This window comes from Dreissena polymorpha, chromosome 6 (genome assembly GCF_020536995.1).
Source record: "Dreissena polymorpha isolate Duluth1 chromosome 6, UMN_Dpol_1.0, whole genome shotgun sequence".
Classification (NCBI taxonomy): Eukaryota; Metazoa; Mollusca; class Bivalvia; order Myida; family Dreissenidae; genus Dreissena; species Dreissena polymorpha.
In genome coordinates, this window is record NC_068360.1 from 19369330 (window position 1) to 19392439 (window position 23110).

At 32.8% G+C, this 23110-nt stretch overlaps 1 protein-coding gene across 1 annotated transcript; it reads left to right on the top strand.

Moving 5' to 3' along the window:
• The first annotated feature begins 12256 nt into the window (after window positions 1–12256).
• Window positions 12257–15444, top strand: LOC127834040 (uncharacterized). Its single transcript, XM_052359601.1, has 2 exons — window positions 12257–12724; window positions 14990–15444. The coding sequence occupies exons 1-2, from the start codon at window positions 12310–12312 to the stop codon at window positions 15397–15399; spliced, it is 825 nt and encodes a 274-aa protein (XP_052215561.1). The 5' UTR covers window positions 12257–12309; the 3' UTR covers window positions 15400–15444.
• Window positions 15445–23110: the final 7666 nt, after the last annotated feature.

Consider the following 23110-nt stretch of genomic DNA (forward strand, 5'->3'; position numbering starts at 1 on the left):
CAAATATATGAACACGACTTTGGCTGCAAATGTGGGCGCGCTGGAAAAGAAACAAATCGAAATGGAATCTAGACTGAGTGATTTTATCAACAATGCTTCCAACAATATGAATTCCACGTTGGCTGCAAATGTGGGCACAATGGTTAAAGCTGCTTCAGATATGAAAGCAAATGCAACAGTGACGGTGCAGCAACTCGTAAACGAAGTCCACATCCTCAAAGGTACGTATACCAATCAGGTTTATACCATATATGTTATGGGCGGGTTTTAATTGAAAATCTAAATGACGATTGCTCAAAGAGGGGTAATTTGTTTTTGCTTTCGGCGTATGAACAAATTTATTTCATGAGTGGTTACGTTAAAAATTGTATGTAGTGCAAATAGATCATTTATCTACAACCACAACTAAAATATTCACTGAATGTTTAAGTGCAAAGAAAATATACGAGAGCCTGTAAAAAGAAACACGTTTTTGTCACGATGTTGCGTATTAAAAATTATGGCAATTTGTTTGGATATTTTTACTTTAGTAAAACTTAAAACCAATGTCATATTTTCATTTATATTGAAATCTATTTCACCAATAAAAGTATACATTTCACTGAAAAGCATATGATAATACTAAATATCCGCATAAATCGATAGAGACACAGATTTACGATTGTTAAATTATGGCAGTATTCTTATCAAATTGTTTTAAAATCGTATAACCTTTACATTCTCTAAGTCAGTCACCAGGACCCGAACATTTAAATAACAATACTGATTTCGTTAAGATACCACGTCTTGTTGTAAGTTTGAAATTTTGAAATAAGGTTTCGTTCAAAATGCGAAACATTATTTTCTAACAATATTTCAATAGACACTCGTTCAACGTTAGCGTTTCTGTTTGTTGTATACTGCGATTAATAAACCTCAACACAATATTGTTAAGTCGTTGCGGTGTAGTCTTGATAGCATTGAATTACTCAAATCCTGTATCGAATAATTCACAGAGTGAATAGCGATGTTAGATTCGAATTCACTTAACCAACATGTAAAGTCACCTCACTTTATCAGTGGAGCTCGCTGGGCCCAGAAGGAATTAAATTCGACAAAACGTTCACGTTGATCCACTTTTGATATTTGACAAGTATCAATGAATGCTATTTAAAAGCGACGCAAACTGTTTGAAGTATTAAAATATCACTATTATTTAAAAGAAACAATACATCAGAGTGAACAATGCTACATTATATCAACTTATTAATAATATGATACTTCATTGGAGATCGCGATTTGTGAAGGCGTGAATTGACTTTTCCCGAGTTGTGCTTAACTTTGGAAAAATCCCCTTTAACCAAGGAACAAACAGCGGTTGCCCATTGTATTCATAAATCTTAGTTTCATTACAAAATAATGATTGATAAGTAATGTGGTTTTAAAATGATTGTATAGCTCTGTTTTTAACCAACAGAGTATTTATTCGAATTCTTTTAATGGCGTGAATAGGCACATTGTTTTAGCAACGTGTATATTTGTCTGTATACAATTGTTCAATATGTAATAGTTACGAAATAAAGAATGTAAATATATTCGCAAAACTGAAACTATGCGCCGTTTAAATGCGTGTGCATTTTCACCGTCGATATGACACTTAAAGAATCAAAATGATTTAATACTTATTTGAAAACCAAATATCTCCGTTACCCTAATTAAAATGTATTTATTGGGATTGCGTCATTATAAAATAAAGTGTACTTTTAGGACTTAAGCAATATATTTACTATTTATATTTAAAAAGTGCACTCAAATTTTAAGTTCCGTATAGAAGCAAATACTACGTCTTATTAGAGGTATATGTTGACTTTTATATTTATTTTGTTTATTTTTTTATTTTTATTTCTGATGTAAATAAGCAATAACTGTTTCTTTTCCTGTCAAGTATTATATATTCAATCATATTTACTTTTAGCGCATTATTTATTTGACAGGACACTTCAAAATCTTACATCAGAGAGCTATGTAAAACTCTTCATTCACACAAATACTATGTACTTTTACATTTTTTTAAAGAATATATTTTCTTTATTTTAGATCAGTTAAAAGTCCCTACAATTTACTTCCGTGCGCGTATTACGACCGCTATAGACGTATCAAGTAACCTTGATGTTATCTTCCCTATGGTGGAGGTCAACGAAGGTCAAGGTTATGATCCGTCATCTGGAAAGTTCACAGCATCCATCCCTGGAATGTATCTGTTCAGTGTCCAGTATTGTGCTTATAATAAGAAACAAGTTAGTCTTGATATCGTCCACCAAGGCAAGACATTACAGAGGTCATATTTCTATGATGGAGCTAGTAATTATCCATGTGTGATCATGCAGGTATCAGCATCAATTGTCACGGGACACCAGGTCTGGGTGCGTACTTACGATTCGACCAGCTTGTATGCAGATTCCTGGAGATATACCTCATTTTCTGGCACATGGATTCATTTTTAACCACGCTATGAAGTATTGCAACATACTACACTCCGTGAAGAAGGAGACAGCAATCTTCTAATAAACGTTTTCTATGTTCAGACACTTTTGAACTTCATTTTGAATTGTACAATTAAGGTTATGACGCATATGTTCAAGACATAGATCTATATAAATACGTTTGTCTGTTCATACATAATGAATAGCATTATACAACTATGTATTACATGTTTTATATAGTTTTAATTTCGATGAAAGTGCGAGTCTTTATATCGTTGTACTGTTTTTGAATGGCATTCGGATATCAATATGTCTCGCTGTGCTCGCCGGATGGTTTCTTGAATACATGATAAATAACTTGTTAATTACCAACAATTAACAACGAAATATCAAATGAACACTTACTCAAAAGGAAATTCCTTCTATGTTAAAAAAACTTTTATTAAGAAATATGAAATGAACATATATGTACTCTTGTTAGGTGTTTCATTTTCATTTTATGACTGTAGATCAGTTACTAATGTTTATGGCAATGAGGCGGACTAACGTATGTATATGCCTTTATTGAAATGTCAATTTCTTTCTGAGAAGCATGGTTGTTTGTTTTGAATATCGTATCTACTAATAGTGTACTAATTTTACCACTAGTATTTGATAATTTAAGATATATATCACTAAGAATCTATATTTGTCAAAAGAGAGTAAAATCATTGATAATGTGTCATATTGATGAAGCTTGTTTAGTGCTTTACGTGCTTGTATTTCCATTTTTGGAAGCGAATATCTGTACATAATAAAAATTGAAGCGCAATACGCGTCGCGTTTTTCTATGATCCATGTGATTGGAGTCGTATGTCGTGTACGAGTGGTCCTGCAAAGAGGTATAGCAGCAACAAATTAAGGCGCGTAGGAAGCTAAGAAACATTGTTTCCGCGGTTGGGGTTTGTGCGGGAGGAGTATTAACATCGGACGAGATTTCGTTTAAAGTTAAACTTTTGATTTTAAAAGATCTATCTTTTTTAACTCAGCGATTAATAATACATACTTTATTTTCCATATTTCAAGATCAGATAAGTCCTTTAATTTAACAAATACGCAGGATTTACAAACACCTTTTTATTTGAACTGTTATTATAAATATAAATATAAATAAATTAGTTAATGAGTTAGTAAGTTAGTTAGTGAGGTAGTTAGTTAGTTATTTAGTTAGTTAGTAAGTTAGTTAGTTAGTTAGTTACTTACTTACTTATTCATTTATTTAGTTATATTGGTTTGGAAATCAATTTTAGTGACAATTGTATTTAATAATGAAACCGTAAAATAGCTGGATATAAAGCACATTGTATCTAGAGTTTTCTCCCCAGGCGGCAATGGTGTGATTTAATTCAGTAAAGTCTAGCGACATCTCGTGATTACATGTCTAAAAGTTTAAGCGATAAACTATGAAGAAAGACCCCTATTGCAACAGTAGCGGCTCACTTGTTCAAATACATTTGTACTCGATGAGATGAGAGTTAATTGATTGCAAGAGCTTATTGATTCAATTACCGTTTTATAACTGATTACTCAGGTTGCATAATGACATTGTCTTGAATAATTCAACACGTGTTTATACTATTTTGAGTTAAAAACACTTTCTTAGTCTATGATTATACGATTTGACAGAGTACTCACAATTTTGATGGACTGACCAAAGTCAGAGCTGTACATGGCTGTGGTTTTCAAAATGTAGTAACTTGTAAATGGATGTATTACAACCTGGTGCACGTGTTTTTTATTATAAGAATTAAAGAATTTATATCGGGAACTGTAATTGACCTTAACGCGCAAACTGTGATTATTTTGTTTTGCCATAACGTCGAACAAATAGTATAAAGACACTGTTTATTATTCTACAGATTTCGCCATTAAGGTCTTCGCAGTTTTTAAATGCTATGATCAGGGGACACCACTTCCAAGCCCAAGCAATAGTAGCCGTTGCCTCAATCTAACTCAAGCGGCGGGCATACATTCGTAACAGTCACTGACCAGCGATACAACCTCATAAGTTAAGATGATTTTCTAATATATTTTTGGTGCGCAATTCAAACATTTGGAGGCGGGGATGCGACTCCTTCAGCCCCTGCTTCTTCTCTTCCGTTTTTAAACGATACTCGCGTGCTATTGTTAACGACAAAGAACGCAATAAGCGTTTTAAAACCAATTTGCGAATGCAGAAATTAGTCATAAACTCAAACAAATCACAAAGTATATTTTCCGTTTACAGTGCAAACACGTTTATCAAATCATGTCCCAAGCGATATTTTTTGCATTATCGTAATGTGCCTTTAAATGTTTTCATTTTAATTTGCGACAAAAAAGTCGTACAAACAAATTTGGAAAAGTATTTAAGTCATTTTTTTAAATTAAATATGCGCACTGAAGGTATAAACTGCACAAATCATATACGTCCCAGCTCGTTGAATACACATGAATTCATTTAATCGAAACGGGACACTAGAATTAACCCTAGCATATGGTTCAGTGCTTAAGATTTCTAATATTTCGTCAATCAATGTCCTTTTAACAACTTGCACAGCAGGTTTGTTACCTTTCACGATATCCGATGAATTTTGAAAACGTATTGTTCCAAAGCGGACAAACGTCTTTAAAAATGTCTTTCAGAAGGACGTTGAATGTGCTCGTCAACCTAATACGAAATGGGCTATATTGTTTAAAATGATAAAGATTACGTATTTAAAATCCTTTCAAATCACATGTAGTATCCCAAATGATTATTTTAGTGCATTAACCATTCGTAGACAAATGGGTCAGCATAGTTTGTACCGACGAATTTGATTCTTTTTCCCAATATTTTAGGATGCAGATACGCCCTATTCGGTAAACATGAGTGCAAGTAATTTGGTGTCGTTGTATGGCCATTTTTTTTTACAAATCACGGCATATGCTTATATTTTATAATTGTTTTTTGTAGAAAATATTACTACAATTTATTGCATTTATAAAACATGATTACTTCCAAGGTTTAAGCATAAATGGTTTCTGGATATAGTTCGATCAAATTAACCTGACACTTCACTTAAAGCATAAAATTACCGTTATGATAAATAGATGATTGTTTGTACTCGAATCGGGTTAAATAGATTAAAGGATACTCGATTGCCTTATTGGTATTATGCCATGACCTCGTCACACGCGAACGTAAATAAAAATAATAATAATTAATTTCTTAAAAATTTCATTCTTTTCGAGGTAGCGAATACGTGTCTTAGGTTTGAGATTAAAATTTAAATCTCGTATCGATAATAAGATACAGACGACAGCAATTCATGAATGAAATCGAGTTCAGTATTTACTGCGTGAATAATCATTACGGTATATAGGCTTCGATTTCTACATATCCTGCCCTTTGCTAAATAGCTTTGACTGTTTAAACATAACCACATAACTTAGTCTACACAGCCGGGATGAGGTCGCGGCGTGCGAAGAAGAGGGAGGCATGCCGTAGCGGAACGTGGGCAGAGAAAGCGACGGGGGATGCGAGCGGAGGTCGATCCTACAACTGCAAATAAACCGCAACCTAGGGCCAGGGACGAACAATGTTAATTAATTAAAAGTTTAATACAGCATTGTGTATTTGATAGTCAGGTAGCTGTCATTATTCACTTCAGAAAGGAAAGGTTGTACACGAAAGACACTTTTTATCTTGAATTTTACGAACCTTGGAAAGCGTTGGTAGAAAAGCTAAATCAACAATAAAAACTATATATGAACGCGTTATGGTTTTGTGTTCGTTATTGTGTTCCACCGACTATGTGACAATTGTACAAGCGGGCAGTTGAGATAACACAAATGGGAGACCTGTTTTCGTTTTGAATAATGGGTCTTTAGAAAGTCATCTCTAGGCGTGCAAAGATATATCGAACGTTGGTCTGATTTTATTATTTTCATAGACATATATTTATCTACTCACCCTCAGGGGCTTCACGAAATATCGTATTATGTTTATACTATTAGAGAGTGTGCAACACGGCATGGGGACTGTTTAAAGGGAATATGATCACCAGTTTCTGTCTAGACAGGCGGTCATGCCTTCTTCATTGTCGGCATTCAATCATGATTTGTTGCTTAGGTGCATGCCATTCAGAGAAACGAGTGTCGCACAAAGGCAAACGAGACGGTACATTAGTTGTGACTTCCTAAAAAAATAATGTCGATTTGGTATTAATTGTATAGTTGAACATGTGTGCGTGTCAGCTTCGGTACTTGCCACCTCTTCAGTTCATGTTCTCCGGCCGTTAGGGGGCATTCTGTCCTGTCAAATACGTATCGCCAACCAACTATTTAAGGTCTAGAGGACAGTTGTTATTCTCGGTCAACCACGTGGTGCCCCACGGTAAAGGCCGTTTTGAAGACGTTGCAAAGTTTATTTTTACTTTGATATCACTTAGCTCATTGTAATCTCACTTCATGATAAAGGACCAGTTTGGATTCACTAATTACAATTTTACTAGTGAATTTGTTTTTTCAAGATCATTATACACTACGCTAAGAAGTGAATAAAACCAAGACCCTTAAATTAAACCGCAGCAACCGAGCCTATTTGAACCATCTCGAATACAAACATATGATAGGTCCAACCACAAAATCACCGAATCCTGTTTTACTGACCAAACGCTGTATACATACATGAAAAGCGCATTGTTTCACAGCCGTACTAGCGCTCGAAAAATACATTTATTATGGCATTTGTTCCACCACACTCAGTGTGACAACATGTATCGCTTCTCAACTTACCCGTGTATTTCGGCGCGGTGTTTGATGGGAAGTACTATGTTCATTTTGCGCAAACTCGTGCATGCTTCCACTTAATATTTGCAGAAATCACCATTATGTCGCATATGACGTTATTTCGTAGATACATTCAGTATGTTCATTTTTTATGGTTTTAGCTCAACTATTCACCAAACAGTCTGCATAATGGTCTGCTTTAGGTAAACCTGCAACATCTCGGACCTGCAATTGTGCAGAATTATTGCTCGTGTGTACCTTCAAAATTTGTGAAAGTAAACCTGCAACATTTTCATATCACTGGTTGTATAAAAGGAATACAATCGAAACTTCGCCGCACATGTTTTCGAAGTCGTTGTGTAAGATCATTGACGCTTAAACTTTGTTAAGGACTTGTCTTGATAGAAAGAAAGAACTTAGCCAGAGAACAATAGGATAGAGTTAGATGAAGAAGACATGTGTCCATACGGCAAGGTTGCCCCCCCCCATTCCACTTTTGTCTAAAATCTCCGCTGTTCATGGTAAAATTTGACTATTTATCTGTAAGTATGACCATGATATTTGAGTTTGTCTCCTCATATTTGTCATTAGTTGTAATTGATTTTAAAATAACATGATGAATAACAAAGTTATAGACAGAATAAGCTTTTTTTTACTAAATTTTATCTTTGACGTGTAACCTTGACCTTTGAGGTAGGAAGACGAGTGTAACACCTGGCATATGTCGAGCAACATACACAGCTACCTCCCATGCCAACTTACCATTAAGTCAAACATCATTACCAAGCTTGATACAATTATTAATAATTCAAAATAAAGTGCATTAGTTTGGGTAAAACTAAAAATAATATTTTTACTAAAGTAATGTAATGTAAAAATATATTCTAATTATATAATATTACATATTGTTCTGCGTGAAACAATAACTTCAGTGACCCGCGGAGTTCAACAAATTATTAATTATCGCGTGGCTGTGGATAACGATGGTGCGCACGTAAACAAGTGAAATGAAAAACAATCCACTCGAATAGTTTAATGCTTGCCTTTGAAATAAGCCATATATTGGCGAAAACTACTAGTTTACAGGATTGTGTTCTTGTAAAGTGAAGATATATTGTTACGTAGAATAATATTATATAAAGGAGTATGCTATTAATCTGGTAAATAAATGATATTTGTAGTCATACCGCTAATATCCCGTGTTTATTGTCATGTCTCAAAACGTGGCGTTCGCCAATTACTTCGAAAAAGAAGATTCGGCTAAGACCATTCTTTCTGTATTACACATAGCCCAGTTTAGATAAACTTCAATCAAAGTTATATAAATATGTTATTGAACATTTGGATAACCATATTATCATTATGTTAAAGAACAATACATATTTGATAACATTAAATCTTACGTAATACATATGTTACTTAAACGTGATTTCAAAAATGTCAAAACACGTGTTTGGACATTTTACCTTATGAATTTATTTTTGTACATAGTCAGATTAGAACAAATTATCTAAGGCAAATTTCATGATCATTCAATACATATATTAATATATTATCTGAAGTGTTCAAAGTTTCGATTAATATCAAAATAAATTTCATATAATGAAAAATGCAACATACCCAGCGCGTTCATGTTTTTAACAGAACAGATGCCATTGTCTACATATGAAAATACGAAATATGCTGGGTGAGCTTCTTAAAAATTGTGCAAAACATCTTACTACTAGCGAATTTACAATGAATATTTATACGCATAAAGAAAACTTTCCCGCGCTAAGATATGTTTTTAAACGGACCTGATCCGTTTTCGAATATGAAAATTCTCTTCATAATTGTCATGATTATGTTGCGAATATGTTACTTCTGGGATGTTGACAAGGCCTCTTTATAACCATATAAGGAATATGGTAGCATATAGCTGTCATAGATGTACGTCCTATCTGGTAAACATGTATTCGTGTAATCCATTCGGCGTACACTTGTATTATATTGAAAACTATAACAACATATGCCAATATACCTTTGTGTATAACACGTGGTAAATTATCTCACACACATTTCAGATAAGTCGGCACATAGCATGGCTTTTTTATCTTAATCCACACCTATCATGAACACATAGAAAGGTAGACGAAGATCGGAATACAACTGCGTTACCATCTTGGAACTTTCTGAGAATAAGAAATTTAAATTACTTTTATGGACCTGCCACTCGTTGAAGAGTTATTTTAAGCAATCTAAGTTATAAATAATTAAATAATAAGCTTCATAATTCTAATCAAATATAAATAACAATTAATAGTTTTACATTTACTACATAAACTACCTAGTGGGTTAATGAACTTGAATGTGCTTTTCTAAAGCACGATGAAATGAAATAAACACTAGTATCAACTGCATTTCGAATTGATTTAAAAAGCGACGCCTTTACTGTTTACAGATTTCATTTCAACCATAGAACGAAACCATTTTTGAAATCAGTTGAGACAGCATTGGCTAAAATATTCTGTGCAAAATTCATATTGTTTGGGTGACGTTTGACTTTAATAGTGCCTTTTGTTCAAACTTAAAAAAATAAATTACCTTAATTGTTACAAAGCATAACCCAAATCATCATTTTTTTAACTTGATCGAAATATTAATATGCCCCCGAAATGCAAGTAGTAAGCGCATCATCCATCCTTCGTTTCTCCCTCATTCTGTTCCGCCTCGCTTGCGGATCATCACTAACAACAGCCATAACAATATAATAGGGATTTTCAGAGTAATTGTCTGTCAGTAAATTTTCTTTTATGGAGCATGACTCTTTTGGTATTGAAATGTACATTACATTTTTGATTTGATAGAGAAAAGAAATGTCCTTTGTAACTTTTATTTATAATTTTATGATTAGATTCCAATTGAATATACTTAGATAAAACTTCATATATCTTCAGAGAACAGTATGGGCTAACATAGTGCAAAAACTATTACTCTCAGTGTCTTTGGAATTATTTCCTTTGGTATTTGTTTTGTGATAAGCCCAATAACAAGGTGACATTTTATTGATCAGATCATAAATAAGAAAGAATTTAATGGCTTCAAAGGAAAATGCGGAAGTGAGAACAACATATTTTATTTCTGGCAACTTTACTTTAAATATGTCTAGCAACAAGATGATCTGTTGATCAAAATGATGAACACGCACTATTTTTGAGCAGCTTTCCACCCTAGTACCGACAGGTTCTAATCGATTTAAGCAGAGATAAGCGAAGACGAAAAAAACATACTGTAGGTTTTTTTTATTTTGGTTTGAATTCAAAACGTTCAGATTAAATCAAGATTTATCACACAAAATGTGAAATATTCCATTACTCTATAACAGACTGAAATCGCCAGACTAGATTGATACAGTTGTTTCAATCAAATATCGATTTTAACGTTTGTGAAGTCAGCTTATTTAGTATATTTTACAGATTTAATATATGTATTAAGAAGGAAGAAACACGCAACCTATTAAGAATTTTAGCATGTATATTCAGTGTGCTAATATACACAGCCTGTATAGGCTAATTAGTCTTAATATCTTAAATAAGCTAACTTCAAACACAATCGATTTTGTTAAATGTCCTGTAACTTTGCAAATGACATTCCGCTACTGTAAGGTAAAGTAAATATGACTTATCAATCTTCATATAAATTTGCCGCATGGTTACTTCAGTAGCCTATCGCTATACCGTTGCCATTTAACGCCCCATCCTTTCAGCACGTTATACACATTCATAGATACATGTTTGTGTGCTTGTATTATCTATTCGTTAAATGATTTTTTCAATCACACATTAGCCATGTAATTAATATTATAGTTTTCTGTTTAATTAAGTATTAAATAATTTTGCTAGTTTAGTTTACTTTGACTTAAATATCACAGTTTTTAGAAAATCTATTTTTTTAATTTAACGACACATATTTTAATCTATATTCGATATGCTTATGTAAATAATAAGATTGACAAGTTATGAGTTATCTTATATATTTGCGGGGATGAAACGATTTCTTTATTCAACATTGCCTAAAATATATTACGTGTTTGCATGAAAATAAATAAAATCATAGTCTGCAATCTTTATTTGTAACGTATCGTCCGCGTATAGTCCGCCTCTTATTATACGGTATGATAAATGATAAAAAGGTGGGAAGAAAAAATACTGGTTTTATTTAATACATACAATACTATCAAAAATAAGATCAAAGTTGTGTTTATGTATAGAGATGTTCATATATTGTTGTTTTCATTAATTTGTTTAAAACACTATATATTTTATGAATGAGTTAAGACAGAGATCATATGGTTTTCCATACGCGCATTTTTATGCCCCCCAGTCTGGGGGACATATTGTTTTTGCCCTGTCTGTTGGTTTGTTGGTTTGCGTCAAACTTTAACATTGGCCATACCTTTTGCAATATTGAAGATAGCAACTTGATATTTGGCATGCATGCGTATCTCATGGAGCTGCACATTTTGGGTGGTGAAAGGTCAAGGTCATCATTCAATGTCAAAGTTCAAATACCTACTGGAGGGCATAGTGTTTCACAAACACATCTTGTTTGTTGTTGTATTGAGAATGCTTTAATATGAAAAAATACATGATATGACGGACAAAGAATATAAACAATACGTGAAGTTTAAGTGTATGGGTTACGTTTTTAGATACACAAAACTGTCAATAATTTTCAAAATATCGCAAAATATCCTTGCTTATCATGCATCGTATATATGTGAGAGTGAAATAAAAAAATACAGTTTCAGTCTCGCATTAAATGAAGAAAGGGTACACGTGTTCGTGCCGGCTGTAAATCTTAGATAAAATTTGAATAAAAAACTGTGCTGTGAACTATTTCATAAATATAAATGATTACGCAAACGCCCAAAACATGTCACGGATGTTTATAATGATTTCGTGATTAAGATAACGATTCCTGTATGTAGAATGCAAATATTCCAGTAGTATAAAGTACAGACATATGGTACATATATAAATTGCGTAGTTCGGAGACGTTTTAACACAAATCAAACATGCAGCTTCAGAAGAAGAGTTTGTGCCTGCTTTTGAATGTGATTGTCGCCATGTGTGCACGAGAGCCATCGAGCCCAATATGCTCGAAATACGACTATGAGGAACGTTTATTAGAAAGAGTTATTAAGAACGAATTTGCTCTAGAAACAACTCTGAAAGATATACTGAAAACGAACGCCAACGTTGTGGATGCGCTAAAACAATTAGAAGATGGAAAAATGCAAGTGGAGTCTTCGCTGGCAGTTATGGAAAAGAGACAAATGGAAATGGAAACTAGATTGGCTGACTTTATAACCAATTCATCTAATGTAATGAATTCGACGCTAGCTGCAATGTTTGAAACGTCATCACAGATAAAACAAAATGCCTCGGTGACCGCACAGCAACTCGTGAATGAAGTCCGCGTTCTTAAAGGTAAGACTGTCAGACAGGTGTTATTAAAAGTGTTATTGATTTGAAAAGATTAGTGGAATGTTCATTAAATAAATGCATGCGCTCGGTCAAACTGTTGCAAGGGCAGAGCATGCGCTATGGATAATATTTGTTAACTTCAGTGTTTGATTTATTTTATTTTTTCAAGAATTCATAAAAATCGAATGCAAATAGTGACGCAAATATGTTTAATAATTAAATATCAACACAAAATCCCAAGTAAAATTCACAATTATACAATACATTTAAAGGGACTGTCAACCACGAATGACGATAAGAGAAAAGTTCTAAAATACCGATTTTGTTTACAATTATTAGTTTATATTGATTAAAATATCACGACTGGTATATTACATTACTTGAAAAAAGTTAATATTTTCAGTATATTTGGTAACAAAATTTCGCGATGTGAAATCGAAATTACATCGCGAAAATAGGTGAAATAACGATATACACACTATACATAACGCTAGTCGAGTGATCATTTTCTGTATTAGATTTATATAATTCACTACGCATGCACAATTGGCATTCCTGGGTTTACCACGTGACGATGATGATCAATCTACTTTTGTTATTTATAGTTAACTGGTAGTTACCTGGTAGACATACCCAGTAAATTTTATCACCAAATATGGTGAAAATATGAAAACTTAACAACGTTTTTCAAGAAATGTAATATACAAGTCGAATAACATAAAAATGACAGATGGTTAATTAATCAAAATGTTGCTGCAAATTTATATTTATTTTCACTCCAGTACAAATTTTGCTTGTTTCATATTTTCACTGAAATTGTACTTTCTGTCGCCAATAAAAAAGCAGACAAATAGACTAAATATCCACTATGGTAGCGATCATGTTGTACGATTGTTAAATTATGGAGATATGCTTATTAAACTGCTGCACGATCGTATACTAGGCACATACTCAAAGATATGCACACGCATTTGAAAAAATAAACAACAATACATATATTTGTTCATACGGAATCATGTTCTCGGTAATACAATTTGAAATGCGATTTGTTGCGACGATGCGAAGATATGTATAACGTACAATGTAACAATAAACACTCGTTCAACGTTCGCGTTACTGGTTATTATATACTCTGATAAACAAATCGCAACTCAAAATTGTAACCTCGTAATATTGTATGCATTAGTTTACTCCAATATAATGTGAAATATTATGTTAGGATTCGATCCCCTCACTATATGAGTCGAGCTAGCCGTGCCCGGATGGAATGACATTCGACAAACACTTCACCGTGATAAAATTAATATATATATTCTTTAAATCGATTAATGCATTTTTTTAAGAGACGCAAACTGCTGAGAATATTTAAAATATCACGTTTTCATGTAAATAATTATGATCTCGCAGTGAGCAGTGTAAAATCCTATTAGCACACAGATAATCGAATACTTTCAAGGTTTTGCTGAAAAATAAACGCTTTAAACTCGGAACAACCAACGCTAGCCCATTTTATTGACAAATCGTAGTTTTATTTAGATAATAACGAGTGATATGTAATGTGATTTTGAAATGATTATTTCGGGGTTAGCCTTGTTTTTACCAGTACATGAGTGTCAGTTTTTTCAAAAGCTAGTTCATTGCGTGATACTTCTATTAGATTCATATCGATGTATCAAAACATTGTTTAATGAACGTATACAATTAAGGTAATAATTTGTTTTTCAATTTGTCATAGTTACTTAATTAATATATTCTTAAACACGAGAATATTTTGATGTTCAAAATATTGCCTTTATTTACCGTCAATATGTCACTTTAAGTTTCCAAATGATTTAATAATCATTTAAAGACCTAAACACTCATCCATTTGCGTGATTAAAAAGGTTTTTATAGCTATTGCGTCATTAAGAAAAACAATGAAGCGATAGGGCGGCATAATCATTATCTTGACTACTAATATTAGAAATATGCACGCACGTTGAAATTCCATATAAAATCAAATATGACTTTTTATAAAAGGAACATGTTGACATTTGTATTTTACTTTTTTATTTTAATTATTCAATTAGCGGTTCATAAACTATAGCTGATTGTTTTCTCATTTATGATTACATAATTAGTCTCTTTTATTTTTAACCGCAACAATTATTTTACTGAAAAACAAACACATTGTAACATTTGAAATATTACAGAGTTTTCAAAATCCAGAATACAATATTCATATGTGCCTTTGCAGTTTTTGTAAAGAATATATTTGCTTTATTTCAGATTCGCTAAAAGTCCCTACAATTTACTTTCGTGCGCGCATTACGGCCAGCTCCACAGACCTATCAAGCGGCCAGGATGTTGTCTTCCCGATAGTTGAGGTAAACGAAGGGCAGGGTTATGATCCTTCTACAGGCAAATTCACAGCTTCGATCTCTGGAATGTATCTGTTCACTGTCCAGTATTGTGTTTATGGTAAGAAACATGTTGAGATTGAAATCGTGCATGGAGGCAGGACATTACAGAGGTCGACTAACTACGATTTCGCCGGTAATTATCCATGTTTGACTATGCAGATATCAGCAGCGCTTGCATTTGGAGACCTGGTCTGGGCGCGCTCTCATGGATCGAGCACGTTCTATGCAAGTTCGAACAGATATACTATATTTGCTGGCACATTGATCCATGTATAACCACACTATCAAGTATGTCAAGATACTACACTTCGTGAAGAAGGAGACACCAATCTTCTAATGAATGTTGTTAAATAAACATTTAAATAAACTCTTTGGAACTTCATTCATTGACAAAAATGAAAATAAGTATGCAATTATATACTGCATGTTTTATATATTTTTATTTTCGTTGACAGTGTGCTGCTTTATATCGTTGTACTGCTTTGCAATAGTATTTGGTTATCTGTATGCCTCGCTTAGTGGTTTCTTCAATACATGATAAAAGACTTGTTAATTACCAACAATTAACAACGAAATATCAAATGAGCACTTACTCAAAAATAAATTCCTTCTGTTTTATGTTAAAAAATAATTTTATTAAGAAATACGAAATGTACCTATATATGTACACTTGTAATGTATTTCATTATGACAGTTGTCAGTTACTTTTTTTTATGGCAGTAAAGCGGACTTACGTATGTATATGCTTTTATTGAAATGTAAATAACTATCATTGAAGCATGGTTGATATACCACTTTAAATTTATCTGTGGTTTATTTATTTTATTCTTTTATTATTTATTTATTTTTTATATTGGTTTGGAATATCCATTTTAGTGACATTTGTATCTAACAAGGATATCAGTAAAACTGATGGTTGCTCCCCAATGATGATTTGTCGATATATGGTTTAATTGTGTGGAAAAAGTGTGACCTTGAGAAAATCTATTATTAGCCCCAGTGACCTTGACCTTGACCCCAGTGACCTCTAACCTCATCAAAAAGGTAGAGGTACATGCAAGGTACCTACATCCCAAATATATAAGAGATCGATCAAATAGTGAAGGCGCTATGAGAAACTGTAACAAAAGTGTGACATTGAGAAAATCTATTATTAACCTCGGTGACCTTGACCTTGACCCCAGTGACCTCAAACCTAATCAAAAAGGTAGAGGTCCATGCAAGGTACATACATGCCAAATATGTAAGAGATCGGTAAAATATTGAAGGCGCTATGAGAAACTCTAACAAAAATTGTGACAAAAAATCTATTATTAGCCTTGGTGACCTTGACCTTGACCCCAGTGACATCAAACCTCATCAAAAGGTAGAGGTCCATGAAAGGTACCTACATGCCAAATATGTAAAAGATCGAAAAAATATTCAAGGTGCTATGAGAAACTGTAACAAATTAGTGACGGAAAAATATATTATTAGCCTCAGTGACCTTGACCTCGACCGCAGTGACCTTAAACATCACCAAATTGTAGAGGTCCACGCAAGATACCTACATGCCAAATATGTAAGAGATCGGTAAAATATTGAAGCGCTATGAGAAACTGGAACACAAGTGTGACGGAAGTTAGGAAGTAAGGACGGAACTCAAAACTGGCAGCTATATGCTCCCCAAATATATATATATATATATATATATATATATATATATATATATATATATATTTTACTTATGGGGAGCAAAATAATGACCCAGTAAAATAGCCGGATGTTAAATTTAATTTAAGAACATTTTATCAAGGGTTTTCTCCCCAGGCGGTCTTGACCTGATTTAACTCAGTGAAGTATAGCAACATCTCGTGATAAGCAACTCATCATGCCTTAAAGAGTAAGCGATAAACTAGGACGAAAGACCCTTATTGCAACAGAAGGGTTTCACTTGTTCAAATACATCTGTAATCGATGGGATATGCGTGACTTGGTGCAAGAGCTAATCGATTTAAATACCGTGTTATAACAGAGTACTCAAGTTGCTTTTGACCTCATTTTGAATGATTAAATACTTGTTTATACTATATAAAGTTAAATAACTTTCTTAATTTATGAATATAGGATTGACAGAGTACTCACACTTTTAATGGACTAAGCAAAATCAGAGCCATTTCCATTTGACTTTGCTGGAGTAAGCAAAATGTAAATAACTGGCAAATAATAACACTGTATCACATGTATTTTGATTTTGTATGAATAAGAATTAAATTATGTATTTTGGGACCTATTATTGATGTTAACTCACGCATTTTGTTTGCCATAACGCAACACAAATAGTTTGAAAACACTGTTTATTATATTCCAGATTTCACCGTTAAAGTATTCAAACTAAACGTGAGTAAATCTTATTGCAGCAGCGGGCATACCTTCTCAAAAGTAACTGATAAGTTATAATAATTTTCGATATAATATGTATTACGAAACCCAAAAATGTGAGCCGGCTCCTGCTGCCTCTGATTCTTCGTTACTAAACGATACTTGCTTGTATTAATATATAAGACAAATCACACAATTAGCGTTTATGAAGACATTGTTACCAAACCTGTGCAAATCACAGCAATGTTCCAGCGAAAATGTACGTATGATTATTAACTCATGTTGGACGCGAACGTTTTTTCGCATAATCGTCAAGTGTCTGTAAGGTTTTCCTATTTTCATTTACTTATTTTGACAAAAAGGTAAAAATAAGATCGTACATGCACATTTGAAACAACATTTCAAAAATGGGAAGTCTACATGCCCATTGAAGGTACAAACTGCCCAAGTTTAATATGTCACCGTAGCTCCAATGCAACTGAATACAGTTAGTCTTAACATAACAATGGTCTGTTCATAGATAGGATAGTGATGCTGGGCATTTTAACTCATCATTAAAGAAACCATGCATTCTTGACGTCTTTTTGTTTTCGGCGCCAATATTGAATATAAAATACTGGAAAATAGACAAACCACTGAGTGATATGTATGTATAGAGTACCAGGTAAATGCCGTATCGTTGTGTAATATAACAGATGAGTCTTAGACAAAAAGAACGGCCGTGCCTCATAAAAAACACAACGATAAGGCACTAACCTGTTTTTCTGTTTCTCAGTCCTCTATATCTCCATTGTAAAACAAAAGTATGGAATATAATCGCTACGACGCCTGATTTGTAACGGGAATGACTTTGATTTCTGACATTAGATGTGTCAATCATAACGTTATAATTACTTCCTCTTCCTCTTTGTTCAATATGTGTTTTGCTTATTCGTGTCTTAAATGGAGTATATATTTGTATGAAATTGTTCGTTTGTTTTTAATCTGATTATATATTACAAGAAATGGTGGCTTTATAGTTTACCTCGAGCGATATGAACTTCCTCCAACCATTAACTGATAAAACAACTTCCTGTTGACATGACACAATTAATATATCGTGTAGCTTTATATCAGTCATTTATCAGCAAAGTACTATGAAACTTGTTTGACGTACATTTTCTCGTTTTCCGGTATTATATTTATCAAGAATCAGCTTGATTTGCTTGACGTTTCTTTGTTGAGACATCTCCATAAACTTAAGACATGTTGAATTTTAAATGTGTGTTGTTGTTTTGCAAGTTTTGATTTTATTACCGCGTTTGAGCATTTTTGTTTTTGTATTCCCTTGCGATTACTTTAAAATGAAACGATTCAATTCCTTTTCATAATTTCATTCAGTTTTCTTTTTATTTTATGCGCGAAGAATAACTGGTACTTCTACATTCGGTTGAAGTGAAATAACGTGTATATAACGTTCCCCGAGTTATTGTAGATTTCTAATTCCAAAAATATATAGCATCACGAACAGTACACTATTCTACTGCTTGTTCTTATTCTTTATTTCCGATCAGTTGAACATATGTATGTTTTTTTAATATCAGTTCAATATTGTCATATTTACGCACAACAATCTAATGTATTTTGATATTGTGCAACAAAGAAATCACAGCTCCAAATAAGAAATTGTGCTGCGAATAAATGCTGAATAAAAGTCAGAGCGAATAATAAAACGAAATTAACGCGGATCACTTTCTTACTGATATGGCTGGGACTTTGGCGACATTACCAAATTTAAAAATGAGTAATACGTGGTATATAACGGCGAAAAATATCTGTTTCGGCATGGAAGTCGCCATGTTGACTTCACTTTAATCATCACGTGATTACCCCCTCTGTAATTAAAACAACTTGTCCAGTTAATCAGACATCGTACCATCTGATTGACGCAACATATACAACACATTCGGATGCAATTCAAGTTTTATTTATATGTATTCTTCAATGTTATTCAGAATTTAAAAAAACAACACTTATTCGAATGATATTTAATGTATGTTTAATCGCGTTATTTCATGAAGTTCCTCTTCCGGTCAATGGCGGTCAGGTGAAAATTCGGTAGTGAAATTTGTAATAAATAAACGGTAGACTATTCATAGAACAATATAAGAATATAATATGATAATAATAAATGAGTGATGGAATATTTGTGTGATGAGGTACTACCAAAACGATCAATGGATGAGTCGGACATACTAACTATGACTGAGTGCTCAATTCCCGCGCAAAACGGGTTTAAACATATGAACAATGGCGGGCAACGACTAAGTGAAAACGATGGGTTTCAAACTGTGCAACGAAAAACGAAACTTAAAAAAGTGAGTAGTAGCAATATGAATACGTTAACAATTATTTATTATTATTATTATTTTTATTTATAAATACTTTATTATGTGATCACTGTGTAGTACAATTTTGTATAGCTATCTACTATAATGATGATACCTTTGATGATATTGAAACAACTGCTTTGTTAAAAAATAAGTATACTAATGCAACATACATGTACAAATGGGATAAAACTAAAACCGATCTGTGTATACAGTCACTCCAAAATGAAAGTATTATACAGTCTTTAAACAAGGTGTGCAATGATATTAATGCCACTAACATTATGACGTCTTTAGACCAAAGTTTAGAACATTTTTGTTCCATTATTGATGAAGTGTGTTTACCATTATTTAAGAAAACTGTAAAAACTACCAACAATGAAAACCTTCAACATGTTCAAAATAATAAATGGTTCAGTGACGAGTGTAATTCATCAAAAACGGAGTTCTATAAACTATTGAACATATATAGGGATGACCGGTCTGACGAAAATAGAATTATAATGACCAGTGCACGTAGTTTATACATATGTGTTGCTAGAAAAAATAAATATCAATATGATACTAAAAAAACACAAATCCTAGAACAAACTAGATATACAGATGCAAAGAGATATTGTAATATGTTCAAAGGATCTGTTAAGCCAATTAAATCAAGCACATTGCATACAGATGACTTTGTAAGATATTTTAAATAAAAAAATGATCCAAATTCACACTTCTACCAACCACACGAAGACATAGTTTATTTTAATAAGCGGTATTTGAATGACGCATTACACGTTATGTTTGAAGAGTCAAATATTGAGATTACACACGAAGAAATTAAAAAAAACATGCATTTGTTTAAAAACCGGTTAGTCGGCTGCCCCGGATTATGTATTAAATGAGTTTGTAAAACATGGTGTTTCCGAAATTCACTTTTTGGAGGTTCTGTTCGTACTTGTTAATAAAATGTTCAACTTAAGTTATTTGCCAGAGGCATGGAGCGAAGTGTTTATTGTCCCTATACATGAGAAACGCGATTTAGACGACACGGCCAATTACAGAGTAATTACATTGTAAAGCACTTTATGAAAATTATTTAGTAAAATTATTAACAGTCGATTTAGCGACTGTGGGTAAAAATATAATGTTTACATAGAAACCCAAGCCAGATTTCGGAAAAGCATGGGAACAGTTGATAATATATTTGTGTTGCAAGGTATAATTTCTCATATTTTAGATTAAAATAAGAAATTTTATACGGCATTATTGATTTTACAAAGGCATTTGATTTTGTTGTGAGTACAAACTAACAAAACTAGGCATAAGAGGTAAAAATTTGAAGATAGTAAGATAATTGTATAATGTGGTTAAATAAAACATAATATAGTAACGAAATCAGTAATGAATCGTTTACATGTTTTTTAGGGGTACGGCAAGGGGAATCATTATTGCCCTTTGTAATTTCAATGTGTCTTAACGATATCGAGGAATACTTTATTCTAAACAAATCTGATGGCGTTGATATTGGCATGTTAAAATTATTTGTAGTATTGTTTGCTGACGACATTGTCTTCTTTCAGAGTCGGAAGCTGGTTTACAACATGAATCAGATTTGTTAGATGAGTATTGTGCAAAATGGAAACTATGTGTAAATATAAATAAAACAAAATAATGATTTGTATAAAAAGGGAGACAAAATAGAAGACATTTGAAGTTTAGATATCAAGGAAATGAGCTAGAAATTGTAAATAAATTTACATATCTTGGAGTAGTATTCACAACGGATGGCTCTTTTTCAGCAACATATGATGCGCTTTCAGGACATGCCCTAAAAACACTTTTTAAGTTAAAATCAAATTTGATAAAATTAACAAATATCTCAGTTAGCCATAGTTACGAATTATTCGATAAGCTTATTGAACCAATTTTAAGTTATGGCTGTGAAGTTTGGGGATTAAACAATAGCATCCCAATTGACAGAATATACCTACGTTATTGTAAACAGGTGCTTGGTGTCCGATCTCAAACACAAAATAACTTCATTTACGGGTGACTTGGGCGTAAACCCCTAATAAATAAACGGATCGTTTATGTGTTAAAATATTGGTTAAAATATTACAATCTGATGATCTTAAATATATTTAAATTGTTTATAATATGTTATTACATTATCTTGAACTTTATCCCGAAAATTGTTCTTGGGTCAAATCTGTTAAACATATAATAAATGCTCTAGGTTTCGGTGAAGCATGGTATTTTCAGGGAGAAGGGGACGCTAATTGTTTTATATCTATTGTAAAACAACGCATGTCTGATTTATACGTTCAATATTGGATAACCAAGTTACAACGCATATCTGATTTATACGTTCAATATTGGATAACCAAGTTACAACAATCGACAAGGGGTAAACACTATTGCATGTACGGAAATTTTAGATTTCAGCCTTATCTCAATGTTGTAAATATTTCAAAATTTAAATTCGCATTAACGCGATTAGGAGTACCTGCTTACAGACTCGAAGTCGAAGCAGGGCGATGGCACAAGCCTGAAAAGACACCGTATGATAACAGAAAATGTAAACACTGTAACGTTCTCGAATATGAGTTCCATTTCTTACTCGAATGTCCAGTTTTTATAAAAGTCTTAGAAAATAATATATGCACATATATTATTGGAATCGCAAAAATATGTTAAAATTTATCGAATTCTTACAAACTGACAACGCAAACACAATAAAAAATCTTGCAGCATTTATTTTTTAAGCAGCTAAATTTAGAACAGAAATGTTTTATCAATAATTTCTCTCCATATACTACTGTCTATTTGTAGTCATAGTAATAAACGCTTTATGTATACACATTCTTATAACATCCAATTTTATTTGAATAATATGCGACTCTACAATATGCATATTATATACCTACCTTAAATTAGTTCGTAATGGTAAACATTGTTTTACAGATATATTCGGTCTTTTCGTTACTAAGAAGTTGTCTCCCATTCGGGGAGGTATTACGAGTATCTCGGGTAAAAAGTGGTCCGTCTAAAATGCGTATATGACTCATATCCGCGGATATGACCGAAAAGTGCGGATATGGACGAATACAGTCAATATCGACACTATTTCTGCAATGTTTATTTCAATGTTTAATAAACAAATACACAATATGTGTTTAATATGTTAGAATTGTCTCAAAATATAACAATTTAAAAGACATTATCATTTTTCCAACTCTAATTTCATATCCGCGAACATGACGAGGTGC

Bases quoted from the DNA above. Each gene is read 5' to 3' on its own strand.
- LOC127834040 (XM_052359601.1), top strand. From the start codon at position 12,310: ATGCAGCTTCAGAAGAAGAGTTTGTGCCTGCTTTTGAATGTGATTGTC. The intron at 12,725-14,989 runs GTAAGACTGTCA...GCTTTATTTCAG, and splicing joins TGAAGTCCGCGTTCTTAAAG to ATTCGCTAAAAGTCCCTACA.